The sequence below is a fragment of the Trematomus bernacchii genome, unplaced genomic scaffold (assembly GCF_902827165.1).
Source record: "Trematomus bernacchii unplaced genomic scaffold, fTreBer1.1, whole genome shotgun sequence".
Taxonomy (NCBI): Eukaryota; Metazoa; Chordata; class Actinopteri; order Perciformes; family Nototheniidae; genus Trematomus; species Trematomus bernacchii.
The window spans coordinates 257,464-284,326 of record NW_022987672.1 but is presented as its reverse complement, the minus strand read 5'-3'; the positions used below and the strand labels follow the sequence as shown (position 1 = coordinate 284,326).

Genomic DNA, 26,863 nt, shown 5'->3' with positions numbered 1-26,863 from the left:
TGAGGAGCCCAAAGTGTGATGAGAGAAATGTACAGTACGGGTCCCCAGCACATAGAAGCTGCCGGATGCTAACCTGCATATGTTGGGAGAGCTTTACAGATCAGGAGAGGAACTAAGTACATTTACTCAAGTACTGTACTTAAGTACAATGTTGAGGTACTTGTACTTTACCTGAGTATTTCCATTTTAGGCTACTTTGTACTTCTACTCCACTACAGTTCAGAGGTAAATGGTGTACTTTTACTCCACTACATGTATTTAATACCTTTAGTTACTTCACAGATGTGGATGAATGATGTGAAATATAATCAAGTGTTAAATCAGACTTTAGTTCCACCTGGAGTAAATCCACAAGCTACCCTGCAGTATACAAAGTCATTCAAACTAGCTGCACCTTTACCAGCTTTGAGAACACTTTCATGATCAATCATTATAAAACATATCATATATATTATTCTGAAATGGACCAATCTGCACAATCACTACTTTTACTGTCGCTACTTTCACTATATTTTGATGAGAATACTTTCCTACTTTTACTTGAGGAACATTTTGAATGAAGGACTTTTACTGTAACAGAGTATTCCTACACTCGGGTACTTCTACTTTTACTCAAGTACAAGATCTGAGTATTTCTACTTTTACTCAAGTACAAGATCTCAGTACTTCTACTTTTACTCAAGTACAGATCTGAGTACTTCTACTGTTACTAAAGTACAAGATCTGAGTCATTCTACTTTTACTGAAGTACAAGATCTGAGTACTTCTACCTTTACTCAAGTACAGATCTGAGTACTTCTACTGTTACTAAAGTACAAGACCTGAGTACTTCTACTTTTACTCAAGTAAAAAATCTGAATACTTCTACTTTTACTCAAGTACAAGATCTGAGTACTGATATTTTTACTGGAGTACAAGATCGGAGTACTTCTACTTTTACTCAAGTACAAGATCTGAGTACTTCTACTTTTACTCAAGTACAAGATCTGAGTACTTCTACTTTTACTCAAGTATATTTTGATGATAATCCTGTAACAGACTGGTTATAATGTTGATGTTTTCATGTGTTTTTTTCTTCAGAGTTTATTTACATTTTACAGAGTGTCAGTGAACGCGTCACTGTTTTGATAGACAGTTGTTGTGAAGAGAAACAGCCAAAATGATGAAGAGAGAGAAACAAGAGTGTTGTTTTCCTCTGAGGACATGCTCCATGAAAGAGTTTCATATCTTGATGAATGGAGGATATTCAGTACTCACAGTTCTTCTGGATCTTGGCTCTGATCGTCTCTCCTCCTCTGATCCTGTAGGGATGAACACAATCCAACAGATATGGATCCAGTTTAAAATAAGTGTTTGTTCCTTGAGTCAGCTTCAGAGTCCTGACTGATCTCATGCTTTACATCCCATCATATCTTCTCTGCAAACACTACGACTGACTGCCACAGCTCTCAGCTGCATTACAGGAAGTAACAGTCATTAGTCAACTAAAAACATGCCATAAGAACAGACTACCTTTTCCACTCTTCTGTCAAATCCCATATGTCTGGTGGAAAGTTGATTACTTACTAAATGTGGCTTTGCATTTTCAGCTGGCCTTCTATAGTTGATGGAAGAATGAAAGAGCCTGCAGTCAGTGGGTAACATCACTGATCTGTTGTGATTCCCCAGTGAGAGAAACACCTCCCTGTGTTTCATACAATACTGCTGAACCAGCAGAGACCCCTTACTGACCTGAGGGTCTCCAGTCTGCAGTCTGGACTCTCCAGAAGATCTCTCAGCAGCTCCTCTCCTGAATCCTGCAGAGCGTTGTCACTCAGGTCCAGATCTCTCAGATGGATGTTGGACTTCAGAGCTGAGGCCAGAGCAGAACAGCTGATCTCTGACAAACTGCAGCCCCTCAGACTGAATAAAGAAAACATGATGAGGATAAAAATCTGTTTATAATCCAATCAGATGTTACTCAACATTTAAAGTGGACCTATCATGCTATATTATAATAATATAGTGTAGGACCATACCTATATAAGGCATATTTATACTTTTTTTTTTTTCAAAATACCAAACAGATCATGCATTTTAGCCATGCCTCATTTCGCTCAATTTTACCCCTGTTTTTGCAAGGGCTGATTCTGTGAGAACAGCACCACCTACTGGCCTGGCATATGTACTACAGCGTCTCCAGCGCTTTCGAACGGCAATGGCCGTGGCTGTCTCCTCCTGATTGGTGGAGTTGGCCCAATAGCCGTAGCGCCACCGTCCTGACGTCAGGACAGTGTTCAAATCTGGATCAGTTTTTATCAGATCCGTTGCAGCCCCTTTTTTTAGAGATTTGGGTATGGAGGAAAATAGAGAGGGTTGTGTTTTCTGACACTTGGTGAGTTCCCTGGAACACCGGGGACACATATTCATGTATAAAAGACGTACAAAAGTGCATTTTGCATGATGGGTCCCCTTTAAATGAATGGGAACAGAAAAATCTGTCTACTTCAGAAAGTAAACTTTATCATGTAAAACTAATATTACTTTAGAAGACCTTTATTCAGATGTTATTGTTTACAAAATATTGAATACATAGATTTACTTTTTACAACTAACATATATTACAGTCAACATTTATGTCTGCAGTTCTTTCTTCTTACTTTTAAAAAATGAAATATGAATATAAGGACATTTACAACTTTATGGATGTAAGTTATTAATTAATATAAATGAGGTTCAATGACAAAGTGAACATGTGAGATCTCCAGCAGTAACAGAGAGTCAGTGAATTGACCTGAGAGTCTCCAGTCTGCAGTCTGGACTCTCCAGAAGATCTCTCAGCAGCTCCACTCCTGAATCCTGCAGATCATTGTCTCTCAGGTCCAGATGTCTCAGATGGGAGGGGTTGGACTTCAGAGCTGAGGCCAGAGCAGAACAGCTGATCTCTGACAACCTGCAGCTCCTCAGTCTGAATAAAGAAAACATGAGGATAAAACCCTGTTTATAATCCAATCAGATGTTACTCAACATTTAAATGAATCTGAACAGAAAAATCTGTCTACTTCAGAAAGTGAACTTTATCATGTATGTAATATTATACTCACTTACTTACTTTAATAATATCATTGTGTGATTCTTATTTGCTAATGTTTATCTATATTTACTACTTCTCACACTTCTTAGCTAAGCTTGGGGAAAGTCCTTATGAAGAAGATGTGTTGCAGTGTTGTTAGTGACTCTCTATGTGCACCAACAGTATGACCTTCACCTCAGGTGAACTGAGGACTTCTTGATACGGCCTCCCTAACTCCCTAACTCCCAGAATGCTCCTTCATCATCACCAAGCTTCCCCCCTCCCTTTCTCCTCTCTCTGTGTTTAAATATGCAACCCAAACTCTACTCTTTCTCTTCCACTCTGCAGACTGTATGCTGTCTGTGTGACTGACTGAACTTTCTTCAAGAAATAAGATACCACAAAGACAGCTGAATGGTTTGATTATCTCTCCACATTTGATGAATAAATTCCCACCACAACGTAAAACTAAAATGACTTCAGATGACCTTTGTTCAGACGTTATCGTTTACTAAATATGAAATACATAGATTTACTTTTCACAACTAACATCTATTACAGTTCCTTTAAAGTGGACCTATCATGCTATATTTGAATAATATAGTGTAGGACCATACCTATATAAGGCATATTTATACTTTTTTCTTTTCAAAATACCAAACAGATCATGCATTTTAGCCATGCCTCATTTCGCTCAATTTGCACTTTTTTTTTAGCTCTGCTCTGCAAGGGCAGATTCAGTGAGAACAGCACCATCTACTGGCCTGGCATATGTACTACAGCATCTCCAGCGCTTTCGAACGGCAATGGCCGTGGCTGTGTCCTCCTGATTGGTGGAGTTGGCCCAATAGCCGTAGCGCCACCGTCCTGACGTCAGGACAGTGTTCAAATCTGGATCAGTTTTTATCAGATCCGTTGCAGCCCCTTTTTTAGAGATTTGGGTATGGAGGAAAATAGAGAGGGTTGTGTTTTCTGACACTTGGTGAGTTCCCTGGAACACCGGGGACACATATTCATGTATACAAGACGTACAAAAGTGCATTTTGCATGATAGGTCCCCTTTAAGAAACAGTCAACATGTATGTCTGCAGTTCTTACTTCTTACTCTTAAAAATGAAATATGAATATAAGGACATTTATAACTCTATGGATGTAAGTTATTAACGTAGGGGGCCCGCCCATCCAGGATTTGGGCCCATGAGAAATCAGGGCTGATTAAAAACATTGAATTGTTTTATTATTTATTGGGAATGTTGATACAGCATTATCTACTTGTTCTTCTATGGACGAAATTCTTTATTATTATTCCGCCGGGTTATTTTGTCCCTCTTCTTCTCCCACATTCCACATCGCAGAAACTCCGTTCAAGCATCAAAACGTTCAGCTCGAGCGGGAATCGATAGCTATTACTTTTCTCATTCATAACTTTCATAATTCCCTAGATATATCCCAGAATTCATCACATTTTTAACATGGAAGTCAATGGAGAAACTCTTCAGACTTGAAAAATCTTCATGCGACTTCAACTGCTAACTGTTCCTTCATACTTTCACTCAGAAACCTCATTCCAACTTTAAAATGTTATACATCTTTCTGACATTATTCTTATTAAACAACTTTTAAATCAGATTCATACTTTTAGAGATAATGAACATTGTTCAGACCTTAGTAGAGAGGCCTTCTTCAGATTTTAACATTAGTGTGTATTTGGGCAGCTCGTTAAGGCTAGAGTGTGTGATGTCACAGCTAGAGTGGAGGACAGCTTGAAATTTGCCTTCATATTCTTTTTTAAACCTGCCATAATTCCCAAACCCTACACTCCTGGGACATCATTTTTCATGAAGAATGTAGGAAATCCTCTCCTAGGTTGGAAAATTAAAAAAGATTAAGCAAAAATAATTAAACAAAATGCCTCTTGAGGGCATGAAGTGACAAACACTTTCGACATGTCTCCATTAACCCTTGTGTTGTGTTCAAAAGCTGTTACCGTTCATGGTGTTCGGGGGTCAATTTTGACCCATGATTTATCTCAGTCCAAAACACACAAAAAAAAAGACTATTATCCAATATTGTTTTAACTACATCATAACTAACTTATAATGCATTCATAACCGTACAATCCTGTTGTAATTTAATGTTATGGCCCAAAACACATTACACCACATATTGCACACGTGCATGTGTGAGTTCAGGTTCAAGTGTTAGTGTACATATTCTTTGAGAAAGGTCGAGTTCCCGTGGGGGGAGGGGGGCAGAGGGAGGGAAGACCAGGTGCATGCTGCGAAAAATTATTGTTACAGTTGATGAAGGGGGGGGGGGGGGTGTCTAAAGTCTAAGATGAATCTTGATTGGGCCACATTTGACCCGAACACCAAATTATACACTTTTTTATTTAGAAACCTTCAGACTTGGCAAAAATTGTCAAAATCTGTTTTGTAGTGTTTATGTAGCTGTTGTGGAGGATATCATGAAGCCTTGTTCAGATAAAAAAAACTAGAGCGTAGTTATTATATAATTTTAACTTGAAACGGGTCATGGGAGACCCGAACACAACATAAGGGTTAAGGCCCATTGTAAATGCAACCTGATCTGCCAAAAAAAAACACGATGTCGCTGTAACTCCAATGGACACGGACCGATCGTCCCCCAAACTTCACTTGTATATCACCGGTCCATGCCTCAACAGCTCTACGCCAAATCTGAAATCTCACCATATGCTGTTTCCATGGAAACGCATCCCTCGCCAAAAAACATGATGTTGTCGTAACTCCTATGAAATGGTCAAAACAGCACCAGACTTCAGATAATGGTTAATGGTCCGGCCCTCAACAGCTCTACGTCAATTATGGGGTTTCATCATATGCTGTTTCCATGGAAACGCATCCCTCGCCATAAAACACATTGTTGTCGTAACTCCTATGAAAATGGTCAAAACAGCACCAGACTTCAGATAATGGTTAATGGTCCAGCCCGCAACATGTCTATGTCCCATTAGTGAGTTTTTCTCAAAAGCTGTTGCCATAGCAACGCATCCCTCGCCGTAAAACACGATATTGCTATAACTCCTATGAAAATGGTCAAAAGGTGCTCAAACTTCACGTGTGCTAACAGTCCAGCTGTGAAGACATCTACGTGACAGTTTTCAGATTTCTTCAAATGCCGTTGCCATGGCAACACAATGCTGGCCATGCAACACGGTTTTCTCATAACTTCAATGAAAATGCTCCAAACAGCCCAAAACTTCACAGGTTTGGTAACGATGCAGCCATCAACACATCTAAGCGTATTATGGGGTGTCATCAAATGCCGTTGTCATGGCGACAGATCACTCGCCATCAAGTTAGTTCAAGAGTTTGCAGTTCAAATATTCTGCTGCTTTTCCAAGCCTTTTTACTTTTTCTTTTCTTCTCTTATCACAAATTCAAGACCCCAGTGTTTATGTATCATTTAAATCTAAATTCTTCACTTTCTTCTTACACATTACATTTCAGCATAGCAGTTCAGCGTCAGCTTTTCAGCATAAAGCATTCCCACTAGCAATTTCTTCAGGAATTGCATTCTCTAGTTATGTTTAGTGTTGTTATTTGTAGGGCTTTGTCCTAATATCTATTTTCGTATTAATCTATGTTGAGAGATTAGTGTAATATCATTTTTTTATTTTGCTATGAAATTCTGAAAGAAAGTCTGTGCGATCTTGGAGATTTTAGTTTTCTAGTTCCAGAGGACCTTGGCTTGGATAAACCAAAACAGGTAGTCCCGAATAGTTTCCCCTCTCGGCTCTTCTCCGGGAAAAAAACATAGTTTTGCCAGCTCATGGTACCGAAACCGACCCTGGCTTGAATACTCCATGAAAGGCGAAGCTGCGTATTTCCCATGTAGAAAGTTTGTGTGTGAGAAATTGTGGAGAGAAAAACAAATGTGCGTCGAGACTGGTCAGGAAATCACAACTCTTGTCAACAAAGATCAGCTGGCTCGTAACAGATATTACTTGAGCTCCATTATTCACATTGTAAAAAATAAAAATGAAATAACCATAAAAAAATAAATAAAAGCAATATTCTTTCAGTCACAGTTGCTTACAAATACTGAAACATAAAGCCAGAACACAATCAAAAGTCAACTTCATACTGTCTAATTACGCTTTCTTTATACATTTTCTTAAACATAAAAATGATCTTACAGCTCTTTAACCAGTTAAGCCCCGAGCCTGTTCTTCAGGCCCCAGGCTCGAAAATGACATTCCCAGAAAAAAATGACTATATCTTCACTTCTAAAAGGGGTAAATTAATAATCTTTTTTCTCAAAGCAATGATAAACCTGTGAGTTGGATGTAGAAAAGTAAAAAAACGTAAATTCAGATTGAACATAGTAAAAACATTTAAATGTTAGTGTCCGTCCAAAACAAAACACATTACTTATAGTGAAAACTACCCTTGAATGATGGGATAGTAGACTAAAAGCTTTAGGAATCCAAACTATAACATATAATAAGTACCCTGTATCAAGATTAATGCAACACAAGTGACATTTGACCTTTTTAGAGAGGTTTAGAAGAAAAAAACCCACTTCTGGGGTCATTTGGGTGGATTTTCATATCTTTGGCCCCCCTCGGTCGATTTTGATGATTGACATCTCTTTTTAACCGTTAGAGCCAATATAATCGAGGGGAAGTTCCTAAAAATCCGTCTAAACATTACCATTGGTGAATGAGAGATGCGTACCCAGAATGTCCAAAACAGGAAGCTGTCATACACTCTGGTAGCATGATAGCAGCTACATATGAAAACTCAGTTTTTGACATAAATATGGAATGATGGATTATCAGTAATAATTTCAAAGTGACACAGACACATTGAATTAACCTATGGATTAACTTTCAGCAGCGTTGTTATTGTTTTAATGCCATTGAACATAACTTTTGATCAGAAACAGCATAAGGTAAGACAATAGTCCCGTATTTCCCCCGTAAAGCTACGTGTTGTGATGTCTGGTTTTGCTTCTCATGCCACAAGTTCTGATTGCTCAGTGATGATACCTATATGTCTGGAATCTGTGTAATCTCATTTTGCTAATCAATATCTCGTTTGTGCAGTTCCGATAAGTAATAAGGGTATTTTACCTGAGTTCTTTGCTAAGTGCGTAAGCATTTTTTCGCTCAGGGCTAATTCAGAGCTTTTGTTATTACCCTTGTGTTTTGTTTAGCTAAAAATTGTTAATATTGTCTGATAGCTGAGTTTCTTCCCGTTAAGTGAGTATGACACATTCATAGTTTGTTAAATGTTAAGAAGCCCTCAGACGCTGTTTCTTGCAAGATGTTGCGTCATGCCCCTGTTAACGGGGACATGGGGCTTAACTGGTTAAATCATTCGCCAAATAATTCCACTTCTTTGCCGAATGATTTAAAGGGCTGTACAATACTGGTGAACCAGCAGAGACCTCTTACTGACCTGACAGTCTCCAGTCTGCAGTCTGGACTCTCCAGAAGATCTCTCAGCAGCTCCACTCCTGAATCCTGCAGATCGTTGTCACTCAGGTCCAGATCTCTCAGATGGGAGGAGTTGGACTTCAGAGCTGAGATCAGAGCAGAACAGCTGATCTCTGACAAACTGCAGTTAATCAGTCTGAATAAAGAAAACATGATGTAACTTTAGAAAACAATGTTCCTGTTTGAAATAACTCCAGGTTTAATAATCTGTTCAGAGTTAAACATGGTTTTAATGTCAGTGATGATTAACTGCAGTGGGGTTTGAACCTGTGACCCCCTGATCCGAACACCAATGCACAACCCACTGCACCACCCGCCTCCCCAAAAACGGAAACAATTAAAATAACATTGTATTTGTTCAAATTCAGAAAATCACAAACAGATCAATATGAACTGCAGTCAGTGAACTGACCTGAGAGCCTCCAGTCTGCAGTTTGGACTCTTTAGTCCAGAACTCAGCAGCTTCACTCCTGAATCATCCAGATCGTTGTAACTCAGGTCCAGATCTCTCAGATGGGAGGGGTCAGACTTCAGAGCTGAGGCCACGACTTCATAGTGAGTCTCTGAGAGTTCATAGCCATAAAGTCTATAATAAAACAGATATTACAACATGTGTTAAAAAAAGGAGGAAACATTATATTAACCTCAAGTATTTGATGAAAAAAGCTTTGACATGTTCTGATAGACCTTTGCTGTTAGTCCATTTAATATAAAATCAAGATGAACACAGTATTATTAATGTAAAAAATAAATGGGAAAATGAATGATCCTGCAATATACCAGTAGTAGATTGGGAACAAATGTGCAAAAACATTCTTAACACAACCAACTCAAACTACTGGAAAGAATACACATGAAGCTTTTAATTCAATACTTTAAGACACCCCAGATTCAAAGTAAATACAAACAAACCCTCTCTTCAAAATGCTGGAGAGAATGCGCTGAGCAGAAACCATACACATACAGATGTAGCAGCTCATTTAGGACAGTTTGAAACGCGAGGGCCGTGGTCGGCACGGGGTCTGCCCGTGATCTGCCCGCGATGGAAGAGACAACCTCCAGTTTCACTTGAGACCGCCCCCGTGATAAATAAATGTAATTATTGTGAAGCCAGCTGCAATGGATCATTGATCCACCAGGGGGTGCAGTGGGGTTCCACACTGGAGCTCATGTGAAATCAACTTCGATACAGTAAGCTGGATGTGCAGTATGTCTGGTACTACTGTATAGCGGATCTTTGTTAAGATCCATATGTCACGGATAGGATCATAGTCAGTGCTAAATAAGAGACATGTAATCATTTGCAAAACATCACCATGTTGTTATTTAACAAAATAATGTTGTTTAGTCGAAAAAAACGAACGAGAGGAAATGCAGCCGGCTCTCGATTTTTAATCCTAATTTAATCATCTTCACCACGATCATTTATGTTTATGTTCGCCGAATTGACATGAAATCACTGACAAATATGAATATACTGTATTCAACTTCATTAAAATGTTATTAAAATGCCTCAGTAATTCACAAAAAATATTTATATTTTAATGGAGCCTTGTCATGGGTATTATTTTCCCCATAATGACCAAGTCGCTGCAAATCATCCCGCTTATTACATGGCCAAATTCTCAACAAAGTAATGACATGACTCCCAATATTAATTTAAATGCTTTTATGGATTTAGAAAATGTTTTTATTGATTTAAAAAATAGTAGTATGTATTGATTTAAATTGACATGCATCCGCTAAGAAAAATAGTCCGTTGTTACCGTTTTTTAAACAGTTAGAATGAAACGGCAGCTCTCAGCTGTGTGTTTACACACCTAATGGTCCATCAGCCACAGCTCTCTCCACCCGCTGATCTTTCTTCTCCAGCAGCTAAGTTAACTGTAGGTTACTCTGAGTGACAAGCTTACAGTTAGTGAAGTAACACTTTTTTTTTGTGAGTCACGACCTGGCTGTTTCATTCTAACATAACGCTCCAAATATGACTGTTTCCACTCGGACTTCAATACAGCTACACCATTGTTTGGTTTCCATGGTAGCGTGTCTCTTTAGTAGCGCGCACTCCTTTCCTGTAAATTACAAATCCAGCCAGGCAAAACAGTGCACTTCTCTTTCCCGCACTACTGTGACAGACCATGGGGCTGGGTCAGCCACTAACATATTCATATTTCTCTTCTCCCTCTTAGGTGCCTTACAAACAATGGACGTCCGCTCTCGGGAGCGTCGGAGTGGTGCGGTCACCCTAAGTGACAGACCTAAAGTATCCGGGATTCAGGCATCTTCCCTGGCTTGTACATTTTTGGTGATGCGCCCTGGAGGTATCAGACTATTTTAAACAACTTTTCCCCGCCTTTCAAACACTTATTCCGAGGTTTTAGCCAGTCATTTTGCACGAAATCATTTAACATTGACGGTCTCCTGAAAAAGCACATATTCTGTGCATTTTCAGGAGAGCGTCTATGTTAAATGATTTCGTGCAAAATGACTGTCTAAAACTCTCTTCCAGACATTTAAAAATACTTTCCCCGACCATTTAAACATTATTTCTGGCTTGTAAAGTGCAGTTATGCGCCCTGGAGATATTGCACTATTTACAAAATGTAGCACTCTGTTTATTTCACACCTCCAGGAGAGACCAGGGGGAAATCACCTCTCTCTGCCCGCTCACAGAGCCCCAAAGGACGGACTAGAGACCTCCAGCACCAGTCCCTAACAGTGGGACTCTGTTTATTTCACACCTCCAGGGCGGAGACCGGGAAAATCACCTCTCATTGCCCGCTCACAGAGCCCCGAAGGACGGACTAATTACCTCCAGCATGGGCCCCTAACAGTGGGACTCTGCACCTCCAGCAGAGACCAGGGGGAAATCACCTCTCTCTGCCCGCTCACAGAGCCCCAAGGACGGACTAATTACCTCCAGCATGGGCCCCTAACAGTGGGACTCTGCACCTCCAGCAGAGACCAGGGGGAAATCACCTCTCTCTGCCCCCTCACAGAGCCCCAAGGACGGACTAATTACCTCCAGCATGTCCCCATAACAGTGGGACTCTGTTTCTTTCACAGCTCCAGCAGAGACCAGGGGAAAATCACCTCTCTCTGCCCGCTCACAGAGCCCCAAGGACGGACTAATTACCTCCAGCATGTCCCCATAACAGTGGGACTCTGTTTCTTTCACAGCTCCAGCAGAGACCAGGGGAAAATCACCTCTCTCTGCCCGCTCACAGAGCCCCAAGGACGGACTAATTACCTCCAGCATGGGCCCCCTAACAGTGGGACTCTGCACCTCCAGCAGAGACCAGGGGGAAATCACCTCTCTCTGCCCCCTCACAGAGCCCCAAGGACGGACTAATTACCTCCAGCATGTCCCCATAACAGTGGGACTCTGTTTCTTTCACAGCTCCAGCAGAGACCAGGGGAAAATCACCTCTCTCTGCCCGCTCACAGAGCCCCAAGGACGGACTAATTACCTCCAGCATGGGCCCCTAACAGTGGGAATCTGCACCTCCAGCAGAGACCAGGGGGAAATCACCTCTTTTTGCCCGCTCACAGAGCCCCAAGGACGGACTAATTACCTCCAGCATGGGCCCCTAACAGTGGGACCTCCATAACCTTGCACACCCTGAGTCCCCGGGCCCCCACAGTTAAGCACTCCCCCACGGACTAAACACAGGTATTCACACCCACCAGAACCTCGTGCCCCTGGTGACCTTACAAGGGGGTGGTTTTATGGTGCTTCTGTGTCCGCCCATCAGCATCCATATTCGGCCTTCTTCACGGCATCACCCCCCCTTCTGGGCTGGAGGGTATTCTCGTGCCCCTGGTGACCTTACAAGGGGGTGGTTTTATGGTGCTTCTGTGTCCGCCCATCAGCATCCATATTCGGCCTTCTTCACGGCATCACCCCCCCTTCTGTGTAGGGTATTCTCGTGCCCCTGGTGGTCTTACAAGGGGGTGGTTTTATGGTGCTTCTGTGTCCGCCCATCAGCATCCATATTCGGCCTTCTTCACGGCATCACCCCCCCTTCTGGGCTGGAGGTTCAAACACTTTAACTTTTGTTCACCCTCCTCTGGCTTACACCTCCTCCGCCAACACTTGAGCGCTCATCACAGGGTTCAGCACCAAGGAGAGTGCCTCCCCGGTGCTGATGGAAAGTGGCACTTTTTCTGCCCCTGGTAACCATCAAGGTTATTGTTTTTTTTTTTATTTTTTATTTTATTAAAAAACACAGTACACAGAGGCTAAAACATAAACTATTTACACGTACTACTGCTGCTATAACAGTACTACTAAATTTCTTAACCTACGTTTTAAAGTGCAGTTATGCGCCCTGGAGGTGTTGCACTATTAACAAAATGTATGCCCAGGATTCTGGCACCTTTCCTGGCTTGTAAAGTGCAGTTATGCGCCCTGGAGATATTGTACTATTTACAAAATGTATACACAGGATTATAATAATAATTATATACACGGTATACATATTCACAATGTTTAGCGGGATTCAGGGGACCAAATTAGGCGTCTAATTCTTACGGTGCACCAGGGCAAACAGGTTGAGTCCACGGCCCCTGCCCCATCATCAGGAGTGTCAACCAGCCCCGGTCCCGACTTCATTGGCCTCTTTCCCTCCCGCTTCCGCTTCCGCTGCTGCTGCCGCTCCAATGACCCATCAGGTGAAGATGATAGAGCTGTACTGTTATAGCAGCCCTCTTCGGAGGTCTCCCCATCTGACAGCGGTAGACATCCTTCTGATGATGATGCAGCTGCTGCCGCATCTGATGACGCCCTGAACATGGAGCGGATTCTCAATGCCTCCTTTATACCTGGCGCATTCGCGTAGAACCGGTCCGCCGTGGTTACGTCGTGACACATAAACCTGGCGAGAATCGACCGGCTTTCTGGATCTTGGTGATGCTTGATATTGTCAGCCAGGGCAGTGCGCAGGATTGTGAAGGTGACGGCTGTTTCTAGCCCAGCATCAGCCCATGCCCTCTTCAAGTGAGCGTTCAGGTTCTTGGAGGCCCGATTCCCCCTTGTGAAAAGGAAGAATTCATTCTGAGGACCCAGCAATGCCTCTTTAATCCCCATCCACCGCATGACCCAGCTAAACTCCTCTACTGTAAGCGCCAGCTGTGCTTCGCCATATGTCTTGGCCGTCTTGTGATCCTGCACATGGATGATGTAGCCCTCAGCAGTTCCCCTTATGGCTGCCTCTAAGACCTCACTGTTTTTCATGTTTGCGTACACGCCCGTACGGTGGCCATACAGGAGGCTCCAATGGAGGGTGAGATAGCCATAGAGAAGCTTCTGGGTGGTTGAGGTCGGCGTGCCGGCCATCAGGTCGAGGAGCTCCGGGATGCGCTTCTCAGCGGCCGCCATGGCGGCGAGAAGCTCCGCCTGGCTCGGCAGACGATCCAGTTTGTTCCTCTTCACCTTAAACTGATGTAGAGTGACTGCCTTATTCAAGTGTTTCATGTTGGCTTTCACCTCTCTCATTATGTGGGTCATATCAGACTGGGTGAGCTTGCATCCCCGGGGCTTTGACTCAGACATGTACCCCATGAACTGGTGCACATTCTTCAGGAAGAACTCTGATGTTGTGACTGCCCGGCCCGGCTTTACAATATACTCGCTCCAGCCACGGATCATCTTCATGTTTCTTAGGAACAGCCAGTCTGACAGGCGGTTAACACCATGGGCCATGTATACTATGAAGTTCTTTATCCGGCTGATCTTCGACACAACATTGTCTTTCTGTTTTACTGTCGGAGCGACACCCAAACAGTGATCCAAGTATGTCTGAAGGTACGCCTCCATGCTTCTAGGCAACGTGATTTCACGCATGGTATTCCCCCGTCCACACCCAGTGGACCAGTAATTTGAGGGAGAGGGCAAGTCATTAGCCAGCTTAGAGGCACGGGTCTTCCGGCATACAGGGGTCTCGCTACCGGAGGCTACTGCAAACATGACAGTTTCCACCGGGGTCTTCACAGGGGTCTCGCTACCGGAGGCTACTGCAAACATGACAGTTTCCACCGGGGTCTTCACAGGGGTCTCGCTACCGGAGGCTACTGCAAACATGACAGTTTCCACCGGGGTCTTCACAGGGGTCTCGCTACCGGAGGCTACTGCAAACATGACAGTTTCCACCGGGGTCTTCACAGGGGTCTCGCTACCGGAGGCTACTGCAAACATGACAGTCTTCACCGGGGTCTTCACAGGGGTCTCGCTACTGGAGGCTACTGCAAACATGACAGTCTTCACCGGGCTCTTCTCAGGGGTCTCGCTACCGGAGGAAACTGGTAATATGACAGTCTTCACTGGGCTCTTCACAGGGTTCTTGACCGGTCTCTTTCCACCGGAGGCTACTGCAAGCATGACAGTCTTCATTGGGCTCTTCACAGGGTTCTTGACCGGTCTCTTCCCACCGGAGGCTACTGCAAGCATGACAGTCTTCACCGGGCTCCTCACAGGGGTCTCGCTACCGGAGGTTACTGGGGACTGCATGACAGTCTTCACCGGGCTCTTCACAGGGGTATTGCTGCCTGAGGCTACTGTGTTTATGCCGGAGGTATTTGGGATTGCCAGGCCCTTAAATCGTATACATTCGTCCTCTTCCTCAAGAACAGCAGCACTCTGCTTCCTGGGTTTTAGCTCCTTTTTCAGCCTGGAGCGCAGGGTCTTCACCTCATCATTGAGGGCATCCTTCTGAGCCCTCAATGCCACATTTTCCAGCATCACCTGCCTGCAGTCCTCGTTGTCACACTCGGTATGTGGGGAGAAGGGTGGAGGGTGCCCGGGGTATTCCTCCTCATTGTCTATATCCAATGATGTAGCCATTCCAATGATGGGGTTAGTCTCACGGAGGTCATGGAGCAACTGCAGTGCCACACTATGCTTCAGCCTTGCCATGACCTGATGTGCCTTATGTCGGGACAACTCAGGGTGGTCATGTTTTACATGACGGTCCAGTCTCTTCCCAGCGTACGAACACCCAGCGATGGGACAGGGTTTGGTCCGAACATTTATCCTTCCACTGGCTATTTTCAGGAGGATTCCCCTCTCCTCCAAGTTCCGCACTGCATGCTTGTGCTTAAGGTGTTTGTTCAATGCCAGATAGAAGAGTCTGCACACCGGGCATTCAGATGACATCCTTCCTGAAACACACATAATGATTTTGATCAAAATTATGTTATAGTTCTCCGTTTATATGCGTTAGCGTGAGCGGTGGTTGCGACACTGGGTCCGATGCATCAATTCATGGTGCATGGACGAAGGGAAGTATTGGGTTACCACCGGGTCAGATGGTCCCACTTCCGCACCAACGCGGGGCTGGTGATGGCAACATTGGGTCCGATGCATCAATACATGGTGCCCCGACCATGAGAGGGTTTGGGGTACCCCGGAACCAGGCACCACCCCAGCAGGAAACGGGTTGTATGGTCAAAGGAGGAAAGAGTGATAGAACCGGGGTAAAGCAAAGAAAGTGTCCGACAATAGTGACTTGTGAGGCGGCCAGAGAGTCTGTCATATCTCGGTCCTATCCTCCAGGCAACGCTGTGGCCAAAACTGGGCTAAAAACTAAAAAAACTAAAAAATATTTCATCCAGGGAAATTTGGGTGAAAATGAAAAAAAAGTACCCCAAAATAGTCCTTCATTAGCCAGCAGCAGTCCCCTGTCGACTCATGTGACATTCCTCCAGGGTTACATAGAACCAGGGTGTGGGCTCCGAGCCATCTCCGAGACATCTCTAGTCCGTGTTGATAATGGGGGAAATGTACCCCAAAATAGTCCTTCATTAGCCAGCAGCAGTCCCCTGTCGACTCATGTGACATTCCTCCAGGGTTACATAGAACCAGGGTGTGGGCTCCGAGCCATCTCCGAGACATCTCTAGTCCGTGTTGATAATGGGGGAAATGTACCCCAAAATAGTCCTTCATTAGCCAGCAGCAGTCCCCTGTCGACTCATGTGACATTCCTCCAGGGTTACATAGAACCAGGGTGTGGGCTCCGAGCCATCTCCGAGACATCTCTAGTCCGTGTTGATAATGGGGGAAATGTACCCCAAAATAGTCCTTCATTAGCCAGCAGCAGTCCCCTGTCGACTCATGTGACATTCCTCCAGGGTTACATAGAACCAGGGTGTGGGCTCCAAGCCATCTCCGAGACATCTCTAGTCCGTGTTGATAATGGGGGAAATGTACCCCAAAATAGTCCTTCATTAGCCAGCAGCAGTCCCCTGTCGACTCATGTGACATTCCTCCAGGGTTACATAGAACCAGGGTGTGGGCTCCGAGCCATCTCCGAGACATCTCTAGTCCGTGTTGATAATGGGGGAAATGTACCCCAAAATAGTGCATCATGACTCAGCAATCATCACACTCAACTTTGGTGAGAACCGGGCAAAGGGGTCAAAATCCGTCAATGTGGGGGGTGAAACGGCTGTACGCGAGCCCTGGGGGGGGCACCCGGGACCGGGCAGTGCCCCCGGCAGAAGGAACCGGGTCAAACGGGCCAAAACAGGAAAAAAAATAAAAATAAAAAGAACCAGGCAAAAGGGGGGAAAATGGGAAAAAAGTGTCCGAAAATAGTGCCTCATGACCCCGCAGGAGTCCCCCGCGGACTCCCCTGACATTCCTCCATGGTCGAAATCATCCAACTCAACTTTGGTGAGAACCGGGAAAAGGGGTCAAAATGTAAAAATTGTACCCCAAAATAGTGCCTCATGACCCCGCAGGAGTCCCCCGCGGACTCCCCTGACATTCCTCCATGGTCGAAATCATCCAACTCAACTTTGGTGATAACCGGGCAAAGGGGTCAAAATGTAAAAATTATACCCCAAAATAGTGCCTCAAAATCGGGTAGAGTCACCTGGAAAGTGCCCTCGCATTCCTCCATGGCTCAAAATGTCGAACTTAAACTATTTGGAGAACCAGAGAAATGTAAAAAATACGCCCCAAAATAGTGTCTCAAAATCGGGTAGAGTCACCTGCAAAGTGCCCTCGCATTCCTCCATGGCTCAAAATGTCGAACTTAAACTATTTGGAGAACCAGAGAAATGTAAAAAATACGTCCCAAAATAGTGTCTCATAATCGGGTAGAGTCACCTGCAAAGTGCCCTCGCATTCCTCCATGTCAAACTTTAAGTATTGAGAGAACCAGGCTGGGGGGTCCTTGCGCCACAAAATTAGGCCCACTCAAAGTGCTTGGTGAGCGGATACATTCTTCCATGATTTGCAACAGCCGTTATTTTTCTGAGTGCACCCAAAAACTGGGTTTCCGATTTCGTGCAGACGGTAGTTTGAAAAGTATGGATGAATCTTTTTAACAGAGAAGTGGAAATGAAGCCCAGGGACTTTTTCCCCTTCTCCGTTGTACCAACCATCGGAGAAGGGGAAAAATCGGCCTGAAGCGCCAATAGTCTGGCCCCTTCTCCCGTTGGCACTCTGTCATTTTTTTGACAATTTTTCAAAACTTCATTTTTGATTATTTTAAGTTATAATTAAGCGTTTTCTTCAATTTCTTTTGCTTTCCACGGGTGGGGGCGCCTGGCAGGCCGCCTATGAGCACCCAAATTCGGCCTGGATCATCCAGGATTTGTGGGCTAAGCTCCATAAACTGACTAAATCACCCAGAGAGGTCACCTTTCTAGCCCAAATATATATAATACAAATACATTTAAATAGTAAAAGGTGCACTTGTGCTCTGCATTACCCGGAATTTTATTTTCATAGCCCCATGATAGTGATTAAAAATCATTTTCATGGGAAAAAGTGTTAAAACGCCTGATTAAATTATATGCAGGACCCCAGTGAGCTCCAGACTATGTGCATTGTGTTGGGGAACCATATAAATGATAGAATAAATGCATTTAAATGCAAAAATAATGATTTTAAATCATTTTAGGGGGACAATTGTGGAGAGGAGCCTGAAAATGACTCTGCAGCAGGCTGCCTATGAGCACCCAAATTCGGCCTTCTTCACGGAACCACGACCCCTTCTGTGGAGGGTATTCTCGTGCCCCTGGTGAGCACACAATGACCCAGGAAAGAGTCTTCAAAACACAGGTAAAAGTGTGTTAAACAGTGGGGTAACATGTTTGAAATGACAGCACACTGCTGCTTGTTGGCAGCCTGACTCACTTGACTTGTCTCACACACACCCAGGGGGGGAGAAAGAGGACACATTGGAGCACAGAATGACCCAGGAAAGAGTCTTCAAAACACAGGTAAAACTGTGTTAAACAGTGGGGTAACATGTTTGAAATGACAGCACACTGCTGCTTGTTGGCAGCCTGACTCACTTGACTTGTCTCACACACACCCAGGGGGGGAGAAAGAGGACACATTGACCCAGGAAAGAGTCTTCAAAACACAGGTAAAACTGTGTTAAACAGTGGGGTAACATGTTTGAAATGACAGCACACTGCTGCTTGTTGGCAGCCTGACTCACTTGACTTGTCTCACACACACCCAGGGGGGGAGAAAGAGGACACATTGACCCAGGAAAGAGTCTTCAAAACACAGGTAAAACTGTGTTAAACAGTGGGGTAACATGTTTGAAATGACAGCACACTGCTGCTTGTTGGCAGCCTGACTCACTTGACTTGTCTCACACACACCCAGGGGGGGAGAAAGAGGACACATTGGAGCACAGAATGACCCAGGAAAGAGTCTTCAAAACACAGGTAAAACTGTGTTAAACAGTGGGGTAACATGTTTGAAATGACAGCACACTGCTGCTTGTTGGCAGCCTGACTCACTTGACTTGTCTCACACACACCCAGGGGGGGAGAAAGAGGACACATTGGAGCACAGAATGACCCAGGAAAGAGTCTTCAAAACACAGGTAAAACTGTGTTAAACAGTGGGGTAACATGTTTGAAATGACAGCACACTGCTGCTTGTTGGCAGGTAAACATTGTTTAATTGTTTAAGTGTTTTTAAATGTATGGAACAGTGTTTTGTCTCTTTCAAAACTCTCCCGTCATTGGCCGGATACATGGGGACGATTTTATATTCACTATGACCGTTACTATTCCAGTGAGACGAAGTACGTCCGGTGACGGGAGTGATCCCATGTTAATTTTGTCCAAAAACCAGAGCATTCCCTTATCAAAAAGAGAAATATGAACGTTAGTTTTTAACTGAAATGATCAAATAAAGTCAAAATGTCACAGTGTTTACAAACATTGACCATACCGTTCACCAGCCCCCACCCCCCTGCCTACTGTAGGCCTATGTTGAGTATACTCTTTGTTTAAAACTAATTGGCCATCGGAATGTGTGTGTCCCAACCCCCCCCTGTGATATCTCTTCTCCAGCAGTCTGTAGGTTTGTGTTCGCATATTTATGCTGTCGCAGTTTCTGTTGTTTCTATCGCGCATTGCCGGTATGAATTTCATTTCATTTAATTTCAAACCTTTATTTAACCAGATTGGTCCCATTGAGATCATAGATCTCTTTTTCAAGGGAAAGGGTCTGTGCCGGAAATATCAAACATTTAATAAAAGTGAAAAACAATTAACAAGACTTAATGTATTAATAATAATTAATTATATTTATTCCGTTTGGATGTATGATTTTTGACTTTGTTTAGAGCAGTGATCTTCTCTTCCTCTCTGCAGCAGAGAGCTAAGTGCTGTCAGACTGGACCTAACCCAAACCCTGAAAAGTATTATCATCTGAAAGTAAAATTAATCATATGTTATTAGTATTAAATACATATAAGTATTTTTACAACTTGTATTTAGAAATAATATTAAAGCAAACGATTGTAAAGGTAAAAGTATGAGCATCAAATCAAATCAATTAAGGTGACTGAGGCTTTTTAACATAGACTTTTCAGTGTCCCACATCCTGGGGATTGTGTTTACAAACATTGACCATACCGTTCACCATCCCCCACCCCCCTACTGTATGTTGATTTTTGACTTTGTTTAGAGCAGTGAATTCTCTTTCTCTCTGCAGCAGAGAGCTAAGCGCTGTCAGACCGGACCTAACCCTAACCCTGAAAAGTATTATCATCTGAAAGTAAAATGAATCATTATGTTATTAGTATTAAATACATATAAGTATTTTTACAACTTGTATTTAGAAATACTCTGTTGTAATTATTGATGCATAAATGTGTTCATCCATTCAATGTGGCATCTGCTATAATGGGGTTAATGTATGATATTACTTAATAATGCAATACACTATATCATATATGATATGATAATTACATTTTAATTTGATTCATTTCTTATTTCATAGTTTCTCATCATTATTATGAAAGCACCTATTGTTTTAAATAATGGTCGGAATGTGACCTGTGAGCCTTCTGAATTACCGTGGGATAGCACATTCTAAACTAAAATGTTCAATCAATAAAGTAACATCTTATCTTAATAATATCTTCATATTAATAATAATAATAAATCATACAGTATGTGTCCGAAAGGGAGCAGGAGGAAGCAAACACAAAAATATACCAAAAATATACTGCATATTAAAGCAAACGATTGTAAAGGTAAAAGTATGAGCATCAAATCAAATCAAATCAAGTTTTATTTATATAGCATATTTTTAAACGATTTTTGGTCGAGCCAAAGTGCTGTACATATAATAAAAATACCCTACAGTAAAGACACTTTACAGCAAATACAACAGCACAGTTTGTTCAGAATATCAGTATGAGAAAACGACACCCTCTGTCCTTAGACCCTCACATCGTACAAGATAATACATTTTACAGCGTAGGTAAACAAATAAAGAATTGTAATGTAAACATTTACATTATTATTATTATGATTATTTAATATATAAAGACTATATATTATTGAATTACAAGATTAGATATACTTTATTTGATCTAAAATATTGATGTGTTCAAATGCTCTTCTAAACAAAACTGAAAGTCCATGAAAAGTTGTCTTTCTGTATTTGTGAATGAAGCGCCATCTCCTGGTTAAATCCTGAAATTGAAAATCTGGCAACGCCCTCTTGGAAAATAGTGGGAGGGCTTAACATTCCCAGATGCTGGTCTTAGGCACATCGCTGACATTTGTCACAGGTAAATCTTGCAGGTATGCAACAAACATGACGTTGTCCCCAGTCTATGGTGTCACACAGCGACAAGCTGGACACTGGATTTACAGACACAGTACAAACCGAAAGTCGTACAAACCGGAAGTCAGTGAAATAAAGTTATGCACAGAGCTTGCATACTTGTATTAATCTCTATAAACGCATATCTGCATGTGAATGCAGAAATAAACGTATCCTCGTCAGACTTCTGGGTTCCAGGATTGAACAATTACAGCATTGCCATTATATCCTTGTGTCTTTTATTTTAAAATATGTTCTTTAACTTCCGGTCCACCGGAATGCTTTTCTTCATTCTTCAATACAAAATGGAAAATTGAATGAAGTTATCAAAAACCAAAATCGGATCGTTATTTTAATTAGGTCTTCTTGTTATCCGTTTTTTGATTCAGACAACAGAAACGGGAAAACCAGTTTTTTCGTTTTTGATTTAAAACGAAAAATCAAACTAACAAAACGTACACGGAACTTTTTTTAATTAGGTGTTGTCATTATCCGTCTGTTGATTCAGACAAAAAAAGCGGGAAAATGGCTTTGGTTTTCAGTTTTTTCGTTTTAAATCAAAAACGAAAAAAGGCTGGTATTTTCTTTTTTGGCTTTTGGTTTAAACGAAAAATCGAACTGACCTGAAAAAAACACGGACCTGTTTGACATGTCGCCTCCATCACTCAATATGAAGAGAGAAACGGTTCAGTTTAACTATTATTATAAATAAATAGCAAAACAGTGTTGGTTTTATTTTGCTCTCTCAGTATTTAAACAGCAGAAATGTTATAGTGTTTATTTGAATAATGAAACTCCTGATCCACATTAGTTTATAAAGTTAATCACTAGGGATGCTCCGATCGCCAATTTTGGGGCCGATCGCCGGAATCAGTATCTGCCGATACCGATTGCCGATCCGATCGAGTGGGCGGGGCCTAAATGGAAGATTTAAACATCACTTTAAATCTTCCATTTAAAGTGATGTTTAAAACTCAGTTAATGCTCATTCACTGGAGCTTCCACAAACAACAATCAACTTAATTATTACATTCAAATGATGTATATTATTCAAGTTTACATTCACTTTGGATAATACCACGGGAGAAATTAGCAAGCTCTCTCCCCCTCTCTCTCCCCCTCTCTCTCCCCCTCTCTCTCCCTCTCTCTCCCCCTCTCTCCGTCTCCTGACAGCCCGTCAGTATCTCATGCAGCTCGCTGATCCAGTAATGTGTGAGGCCGACAGTGAAGAATAAACATATTTATAACTAGTTTAGCTTGTTCCAGAGGTAGATAAAATAGCTAAGTGTGTTAGGTCTAACTCTTGTGTGTTTCGCTCCGCTCACACCGCCCGTCACAGCGGGTGGAGCTGCAGGATTTCTGCTTCACACACACGTTGCATACCGCTATTTTACTGTCTTTTTCGGACAACTTAAAATAATGCCAGACCGGTGAAGCCATTTTGGCGAGCTTGTTTTGCCGCGTACAGAGAAAAGTGTCATGTATTTTACGTCATGCGATCGGCCCTCGCGATCGGCATGTTTAGAGAGCACCGATCGATCGGTAGAGAGTGAGTATCGGCAGATCTCGATCGGTGACCGATCGATCGGAGCATCCCTATTAATCACATCTGGACTTACTTGGCCTTCCTGCAGTTCCTCACAGCTGGAATCAGTCTCCAGCGTCCGTCCTCTGATGTTTTGTACTTATCCAGGTCCAACTCATCCAGAACCTCCTCTGACATCTGCAGCATGTAGGCCAGAGCAGAGCAGTGGATCGCAGAGAGTTTCTTCTCTGATCTGTTCTCTGACTTCAGGAACTCTGTGATCTCCTGATGTACTGAGCAGTCCTTCATCTCTGTCAGACAGTGGAAGATGTTGATGCTCCTGTCAGGAGAGGAAGAACCTCTCATCTCCTTCAGGTTGTTGATGGCTCTCTCAATGATTTCTGGTCTGTTGTCTGTGCGACCCAGCAGGCCTCCTAACAGTCTCTGGTTGGACTCCAGAGAGAGGCCGTGGAGAAAGCGGACAAACAGGTCCAGGTGGCCATTTTCACTTTGGAGGGATTTCTCCATGGCTCTCTCCAGGAAGACATCCAGGGATGGGTAATGCTGATCACTGATGTTGTTATAGTCTCCCTGCAGAAAGTCCTTCAGTACCTCTGTGTCTCTATTGGTGTAACAGTGCAACATGTAGACTGCCGCCAGAAACTCCTGAATGCTCAGATGAACAAAGCAGTAGACTGTTTTCCTGAAGATCACTCTCTCTCTTTTGAAGATCTGTGTACAAACTCCTGAGTGCACCAAGGCCTCGGTGACACCAAGACCACAGCGCTGCAGGTCTTCTTGGTAGAACATGATGTCTCCTTTCTCCAGATGTTCAAACGCCAGCCTCCCCAGCTTCAGAAGAACCTCCCTGTCAGCCTCCGTCAGCTGCTGTGGACTCGTCTCATGTCCCTCTTCATACTTCTGCTTCTTCCTCTTGGTCTGGACCAGCAGGAAGTGAGAGTACATGTCAGTGAGGGTCTGGGGCAGCTCTCCTCTCTGGTCTGTAGTCAACATGTGGTCCAGAACTGCAGCAGTGATCCAGCAGAAGACTGGGATCATACACATGATGTGGAGGCTCCTGGAGCTCTTGATGTGAGAGATGATTCTGCTGGACAGGTCTTCATCACTCGATCTCTTCCTGAAGTACTCCTCCTTCTGGGCGTCAGTGAAGCCTCGTACTTCTGTTACCCTGTCCACACACTCAGGAGGGATCTGATTGGCCGCTGCAGGTCTGGAAGTTATCCAGACGAGAGCAGAGGGAAGCAGCTTCCCCCTGATGAGGTTTGTCAGCAGCACGTTGACTGAGGACTGCTGAGAGACATCAGACACAACCTCATTGTTTCTGAAGTCCAGAGAAAGTCTGCTTTCATCCAGGCCGTCAAAGATGAGCAGCACTTTACAGACAGCCAGCTGCTCTGCTGTGACCTTCTGTAAGGTTGGATGGAAAACATGGAGCAGCCTGAGAAGACTGTACTGCTCACCTTTGATCAGGTTCAGCTCCCTGAAGGAGAGCGGGATCACCAGACTGACATCTTGGTTTTCCAAACCCTCGGCCCAGTCCAGAGTGAACTTCTGCACTGAGAAGGTTTTTCCAACTCCAGCGACTCCGTTGGTCAGGACCGCTCTGATGTGAGTCTGTTGGTCAGGTAAGGCTTTAAAGATGTCCTGGCACTTGATTGGAGTTTCATGGAGGGTCTCTTTCTTGGAAGCTGTCTCTAGCTGCCTCACCTCATGTTGGGTATTAACCTCTTCACTCTGGCCTTGTGTGATGTAGAGCTCAGTGAAGATCCTGTTGAGGAGGGTTTCACTTTGATCAGTTCCTTCAGTCACACGTTCACATCTCCTCCTCAGACTGATCCTATGTTCATCTAAAACAAAAAAGGGGTTTTTAAATCTACACTAAAAACACACTTCTTCTCTCTGGCTTTCTAGTTAGAGCGGAGCACGACTCCTGACTGTTCCTTGTGTTTGTTTTATTTTTTATTTATTTTAATTTTATTTGTTATATATATCTGTTGTAATTTATTGTCTTTTATTGTGATTGTAGTAATGTGTTTTTATTACATGTACAGCACTTTGGCTCGACCAAAAATCGCTTTTAAATGTGCTATATAAATAAAACCTGATTTGATTTTGATTTGATTTGATAAAACCTCCTGCAGACCACTATCTGCTGAAAGAGAAGGAAATATGTGATTTTTCCATCAGAACAACCTTCTTGATCCGCACCAGTCTGGTTTCAAGGCAGGTCACTCCACAGAAACTGCTCTCCTTGCTGTCTCTGAGGAACTGCACACTGTTAAAGCAGCCTCCCTCTCCTTTGTCATCATCCTTTTGGACCTGTCTGCTGCATTCAACACGGTGAACCATCAGATCCTCCTTCACACTCTCCAAGAACTTGGAGTTTCAGGCTCTGCACTTTCTCTCCTCACATCATACCTCGAAGACCTCACCTACAGGGTAACTTGGAGAGGTTCTGAGTCCGACCCTTGTCAATTAACTACAGGGGTCCCTCAGGGCTCTGTCCTTGGTTCCCTCCTCTTCTCTCTGTACACAAACTCGCTCGGATCGGTCATTAGCCCGCATGGTTTTTCATACCATTGCTACGCTGACGACACCCAATTAATTCTGTCTTTTCCCCGTTCTGAAACCCAGGTCGTCGCACGCATCTCTGCTTGTCTAGCAGACATCTCTCGGTGGATGTCTGCTCACCACCTCAAGCTCAACCTTGACAAGACTGAGCTGCTTTTTCTTATGGGAAAAGAGTGTCTCACTCTTGACCTAACAATCAACATCGGCCCCTCTGTTGTTTCCCTGACTCAGACTGCAAGGAATCTGGGTGTGACCCTAGATAACAACCTGTCCTTCACTGCAAACATCGCTGTCACAACCCGCTGCTGCCGATACACTCTTTACAACATCAGGAGGATACGTCCCCTCCTGACCCAGAAAGTGACGCAACTTCTGGCCCAGGCTCTCGTCATCTCACGCCTAGACTACTGCAACTCCCTCCTGTCTGGTCTACCTGCATGTGCCATCCGACCTCTGCAGCTCATCCAGAATGCAGCGGCTCGTCTGGTCTTCAACCTTCCTAAATTCTCCCACACCACACCGCTCCTCCGCTCCCTTCACTGGCTTCCAGTAACTGCTAGAATCCACTTCAAGACACTGGTACTTGTGTACCATGTTGTGAATGGATCTGGCCCTTCCTACATCCAGGACATGGTTAAACTGTACACCCCAGCACGTGCACTCCGCTCTGCATCGGCCAAACGGCTCGCTGCACCAGCACTGCGAGGGGGACCCAAGTTCCCATCAGCAGAAACACGTCTGTTTGCTATCCTGGCTCCAAAATGGTGGAATGAGCATCAGGACAGCAGAAAGCTTACACATCTTCCGGCGCAGACTGAAAACTCATCTCTTTCGACTCCACTTCGAGCAATACAATTACTAACAAAGCACTTGTATACTAACAAAGGACTGGCTTATCTAAAGCTAGTTGAGTAGCACTTGAAATGTTTTGGCTCAATGAAACCTGATGTACTTATATGATTCTATTTTCTTCTAGTTTGTATCTTCTTGGTCGAATGCACTTATTGTAAGTCGCTTTGGATAAAAGCGTCAGCTAAATGCAATGTGAGAATGAGGAAAATCTGCTGAGAATCTAATTATAACAATAAAACAACAAAAAACAGACTGAGTTTAAAT

The 26,863-nt window shown here is 43.4% G+C and overlaps 1 protein-coding gene across 1 annotated transcript; it reads right to left on the bottom strand.

Annotated features, from left to right (window-relative positions):
- Positions 1 to 1,739: 1,739 nt before the first annotated feature.
- Positions 1,740 to 24,961, bottom strand: LOC117487476 (protein NLRC3-like; the record flags this gene model as incomplete). The annotated part of the gene is made up of 5 exons (XM_034136106.1): positions 1,740 to 1,902; positions 2,774 to 2,947; positions 8,500 to 8,673; positions 8,950 to 9,123; positions 23,250 to 24,961. Coding segments are annotated over 5 exons (2,397 nt in total), but the record flags the coding sequence as incomplete, so codon positions are not given.
- Positions 24,962 to 26,863: the final 1,902 nt, after the last annotated feature.